The sequence below is a fragment of the Grus americana genome, chromosome 1 (genome assembly GCF_028858705.1).
Source record: "Grus americana isolate bGruAme1 chromosome 1, bGruAme1.mat, whole genome shotgun sequence".
NCBI classification, from domain to species: Eukaryota; Metazoa; Chordata; class Aves; order Gruiformes; family Gruidae; genus Grus; species Grus americana.
This window is the reverse complement of record NC_072852.1, coordinates 62743190-62748303: the sequence shown is the minus strand read 5'-3', so window position 1 is coordinate 62748303 and position 5114 is coordinate 62743190. Positions and strand designations below refer to the sequence as shown.

Genomic DNA, 5114 nt, shown 5'->3' with positions numbered 1-5114 from the left:
CCCGCGCCACGGGACGCCTCCGTGCCAGCACTGCGGGCACGGCAGCCCTCCCCTCCAAACCCTGGCAGGTGCCGCGAAGGTCGCCCCCAGCTCCCGAGCGTGCCGGCGGCAGCCGGAGCACAGGATGCCCCGCACCTCCCGGGGCTGTCCGCACCTGCCTGTACCCCGGCTCCCCGGGCAGCCACCCCCTCCGTAGCCCTCATCCCGCCGCAGCAGCGCCCCGGCGCGCACCCCACCTCGGCGGGGAGGACGCGGCAGCAAACGGCGCTCGGGCACCCCCCTTCCCAGGCAAAGCTCCCCCCTTTCCCTTTCGCCTGCACCCCGCCCCCCCCCACCGGAGTCGCGACACCCCCCCCCCCTTCAGCCCCCTCCCCGCGGCGGCCCACGCGCGCCGCCTCCCGCCCCGCCGGGCCGCGCCCGCCAGCGCCACCGCCCCGCGCGGCGCCCCGGCGCGGGTGTTTGCTCAGGGCCGGGAGCGCGGCACGCGCCGGGCGCACGCACTTGCAACAACAAACCCGCGAGGGGTGGGGGCGGCGGGGCGGGGGCGGGGGAGCGGGCACCGGGGGGCGGTGGAGGGGGGCGGGGCCGTGCAGCGGCCAGCGCGTGTGTGCCGGGGGCCGCGGGGGGGGGGGTGGGGGGTGTGTGTGTGTGTGTGTGTATGTGTATGTATATCTATGTGTGCTGTGTGTCGTCGTGTCCCCCCCCGCGCTGAAAAGGCGGCGGCGCTCCGTGGCCCCCGGCCGCTACCGGCAAAGCCGGGGAGCGTGGAAGGCGCAAGGTGCAGAGTGTGCGTGTGCGTGCGTGTGTGTGTGTGTGTGAGCACGGGGGGGCGGCGGGGGTAGAGTGCGTGCGTGTGTGTGTGTGTGTGTGTGTGTAGGAGGGGGGGGGGGCGAGCCCCGTCCGCCCCTTATAAGAGACACAATCCCCAGCCACTTTTTTGCAAAAGGGGCTTTGCAAAGCAGCCTGCGCACACGCGAGCGCCACGAGCCTCCCCGCGGCTGCCGCACGGAGGGCGAGAGGGAGGGGGGCGGGCAGAGCCGCCCGCCATCCCCGGCCGCCCGCCCGCCCGGCTCCGCCGCCCGCTCCTTTTGGAGCCCCTTTCCCCCTGCCCTCCGACACCTATTTTTTTTTTTTAAGCGACCGCCGCAAATTATTTTTTTTTTCCCCTCTTTTTAAATTTTTTTTTGGTGGCGGGGGGACGCGGACCGGCCGCCGCTCGGGCGCCCCCGCCTCGCAGGACGCCCCCGCGCCCATGGCCAGCGGCAGCCCCGCCAGGATGGCCAGCGGCGCCGGGCAGCCGCCCTTCCTGCAGCCGGCGTGCTTCTTCGCTGCGGCGGTGGCCGCCGCCGCCGCCGCCCCGCCGGGGCCGCCGCCGGGGGCGCCGCCGCCGCAGCTGAGCCCGGCGGGCGGGCAGCCGTCGCCGGGCGGCAAGCCCTCTGCGCCGCGGGCCGCCAAGCGGCAGCGCTCGGCCTCGCCGGAGCTGATGCGCTGCAAGCGGCGGCTCAACTTCAGCGGCTTCGGGTACAGCCTGCCGCAGCAGCAGCCGGCGGCCGTGGCGCGGCGCAACGAGCGGGAGCGCAACCGGGTGAAGCTGGTGAACCTGGGCTTCGCCACCCTGCGGGAGCACGTCCCCAACGGCGCCGCCAACAAGAAGATGAGCAAAGTGGAGACGCTCCGCTCCGCCGTCGAGTACATCCGCGCCCTGCAGCAGCTGCTCGACGAGCACGACGCCGTCAGCGCCGCCTTCCAGGCCGGCGTCCTCTCTCCCACCATCTCGCCCAGCTACTCCCACGACATGAACTCCATGGCGGGCTCCCCCGTCTCCTCCTACTCCTCCGACGAAGGCTCCTACGACCCGCTCAGCCCCGAGGAGCAGGAGCTGCTCGACTTCACCAGCTGGTTCTGAGCGCCGGCGGGCACCGCGGCAGGTGGGTGCGCGCCCGCGGACGGGCGGGGGGAGGCCGGGGAGTGGGGCCGCGGGGCGGCGGGGATGCAGCCGCTGGGGAGGGGGCGCAGCCGGGGTGCCCCCGCAGACGGGCGCCGCGCGTCCCGCGGTACTTACGAGCGGCTCCGGCAGCCCGGCGCTGCGCTGGTCCCGGCGCGGCTCTGATCTCCTCTCTCTTTTATTGTTACAGGACAGTTGCAAAAGGGAAAAAAAAATATATCACACACAGAAAGACAGACAAAAATCCACCCAGAAAAAGAACCTGTTGCATTTCCCTCTCCCCCGCCGTCGGAGGGCGGTGCGGGCACGTCTCTCGGCGGGCGGGCACAGCGCTGCGCGCCGCGGGGGCGGTCGGGGCGGCCGCCCCCAGCCCCCGGAGCCCCGTCGGCCTTTGCACTCCGTCGCGCCGCCACGGACTGCGCCCCGGCGGAGCGGGTGTCCCGCGGGCGAACCGCGGCGGCCCCGGCCGGGCGGAGGAGCTCTTCCTCCTCCCCAGCAGAAAGGCATCCCCTCCTCTCCGCACCCCGGCCCCGCCGCGGCCTTTCAGAGACTGGCGTTCATCACTCTGTGGACAAAGTTAGTTCCCCGATGTTTGTGGAGATGCTGAAATTAAGCTATGCTGTACTCAAAGAAACTCCTGGAGCCCCGTCTCCCCCCCCCCCCCCATTCCCTGCGCCTCTCACTCCCCTCTCCCCAAGCTTTTCCTCTCGGTTCCATCATAGAATGCTTCCAATCTTTTTTTTGTTAATTTTTTTATTATAAGAAAATCTATTTGTATCTATCCTAACCCGGTTGGGGATATATTAAGCTATTTTTGTACATAAGAGAGAGAGAGATTTATAGAGGTTTTGTACAAATGGTTTAAAATGTGTATATCTTGATACTTTTTTTAATATGTAATGCTTATTACCTCTTCATGTTTAGACTTGTAGTCGACGTTACCTTACAACTGCCATTTTTGTATGTGGTTTTGTAAAGGACTTGGATTTCCTCCAGATGTACTTTAGCACCAACGTGTCTTACTTTATAGAAACTTTGTTAATGTATTAATAATGTTATTAAACAATGTTCAAAGTGAACAAAGTTTATGCAGCTATTGTCCAAACGCAAAATGGTAGCCATTTGTTTTTATATGCTGCCTTTTGAAAAAAAAAATACACAAGCAAACAAACAACCCCCTCCCCATGCTACTGCCTTTTCTTACTGTTTTATTACAAACTTACAAAGGTCCTGTATAACCCTGTTTTATACAAACTAGTTTCGTAATAAAACTTTTTTTAATTAAAATGATCGGCTGCCTACTGCATGCAATTTTTTTTCTTTCTGCCATTGACAACGATGAATGTAAGGACAAACTGTTAAATGATGTTATGCCGGAGCTAAGTTGCATATGAAGTGTTTGTATTTGATGGATGTAACATATATATCTTTATCTATCTCTATATAAATATGCAAAGATCTAGCGGTATCACCATTGTTTTCTTGCCCTTCTGTGTTGCAAATGTGTATCCAAATCAAAAGGCGAGGGGATGATTAATGATTGCATTGTCCTTCCTGAAATCACTGCACATTAAAGAATTCCCCCCGAAGCCCAAGTCCCAAAAAAGAGGGCGCTCCATCCCGCATTTCGGCGGTGTAACCCCGTCCTCCGGGGCTCTGACCCAACGGGGCAGAAAAACACGGGGGAAGGCACAGCCGCCGCCACCGAAAACACGGGCTACTGTGTTGCCTCTGCAAAGATAGTGGCTGGATAAATAAAACCGTCGGGTGGGGGGGGGCGGGGGGAAGACGGGAAGCGAGAGGCGAAAGGAGATAAAATTAAATAAATAAATAAATAAATAAATAAAGTAGTAGAAATGGGTGGCAGCTTAGAGACACTGGTCTTTCTAAGCTTGTTATTCTACCCAAATAGCGTGATCTGCCTGTAAAAGTACCCAATTACCAAGACTCAAAAAGAAATTGGACTCTTCCCCCCCCGCGCTCTTTTTTCCTTTTTTTTTTTTTTTTTGGCTAGCCTGCTTGTTGTCAGTTAGCAAGGACGTGACCAGAATTCGCTTTTTCCTTTTCGCCTGGCTCCTGCATTACTTGCAAATTCAGTTTGCGTGCACCAAGCCAAGCGGAAAGCAAAGCGCAAAATGCATCTTACAAAAAAAAAAAAAAAAAAAAAAAAAAAAGCAACAAAGACCGGGGAGAGCCAGTGTGTCGTACGGAGTTAAAAAAAAAATATCTAGCCCGCTCCGCTACAAATGTGCCGTCGACTTGCGAGCGATGCGCTGTTTTTAAAAAAGAGGAGGGAAAAACTTTGGTGGAGCACCGCGGAATTTTCTCTCTGTGTAACTATATACATATGCGCACGCACATATGCATACATGGACATATATATGTGTGCATATAAATGTAAAGTCCTTTCTGCATTACTTTAAAAGTATATACACATTTGCAACCTCGCCTCCTCCCCCCACGCCCTGAAATGATCAATACGTGATTTAATCGGGGGGGGTGGGGGGAGGACGGGTGGACGGGGACGGGCCACGCTGGGGTCACGAAATCCCTCATTACTTCAGCACAAACACTCATTGTTTTAACCGCTCGTGGAACTAATGTTTAGTTATGAAAATAATAACCGTTATATGGCTCCATCCGCTCTCCCTTTACAGCATCTCCTTTTTTATTTACCCACTTTTGCAAGTGTACAGATAAGGTATGCAAAGAAAGTGTAGCGAGTAATTTATAGCTATGAATATAACATTAGGATAATGTTTCATTCTCTTACAAAGGCGAAATTTCTCTTCCTTGTGTAGACAGGTGTTCTTTTTTGCTCACTTCTGAATAGTAAATATCCAGACTCATTAAACTAAAGGCAAAGTTACGCTGTTGTTCGCTACAATGTATAAGGCAGGCTCAGAAATTCACCACCTCCTCCCTCCCTTTTCCCCTCAGCCCCCTCCCGAAAGAAAGAAAGAAAGAAAACACACACACACAATTTTACTGAAGATAGGGAAAGGGCAAAGCAGGATTGGGGTAAATCTCATTACATCTGCTCTAATCGCTTAGCAACACAAAGCCTTTTCTTGTATTAGCGCGGAGAGCCTTTCAGCGCTGCCTGACAGACAGTATTCAGTTAGCATTAGTAAACTCCATAAATCAGGGACTTCTTTGGGCGCAGTAT

General features: G+C 56.9%; 1 protein-coding gene across 1 annotated transcript; it reads left to right on the top strand.

Annotated features, from left to right (window-relative positions):
- Window positions 1-672: 672 nt before the first annotated feature.
- On the top strand, window positions 673-3303 carry ASCL1 (achaete-scute family bHLH transcription factor 1). The gene is made up of 2 exons (XM_054803392.1): window positions 673-1928; window positions 2136-3303. Exon 1 carries the CDS (start codon window positions 1253-1255, stop codon window positions 1904-1906), a length of 654 nt encoding a protein of 217 aa, XP_054659367.1. The 5' UTR covers window positions 673-1252; the 3' UTR covers window positions 1907-1928; window positions 2136-3303.
- The last annotated feature ends 1811 nt before the right edge of the window (window positions 3304-5114 follow it).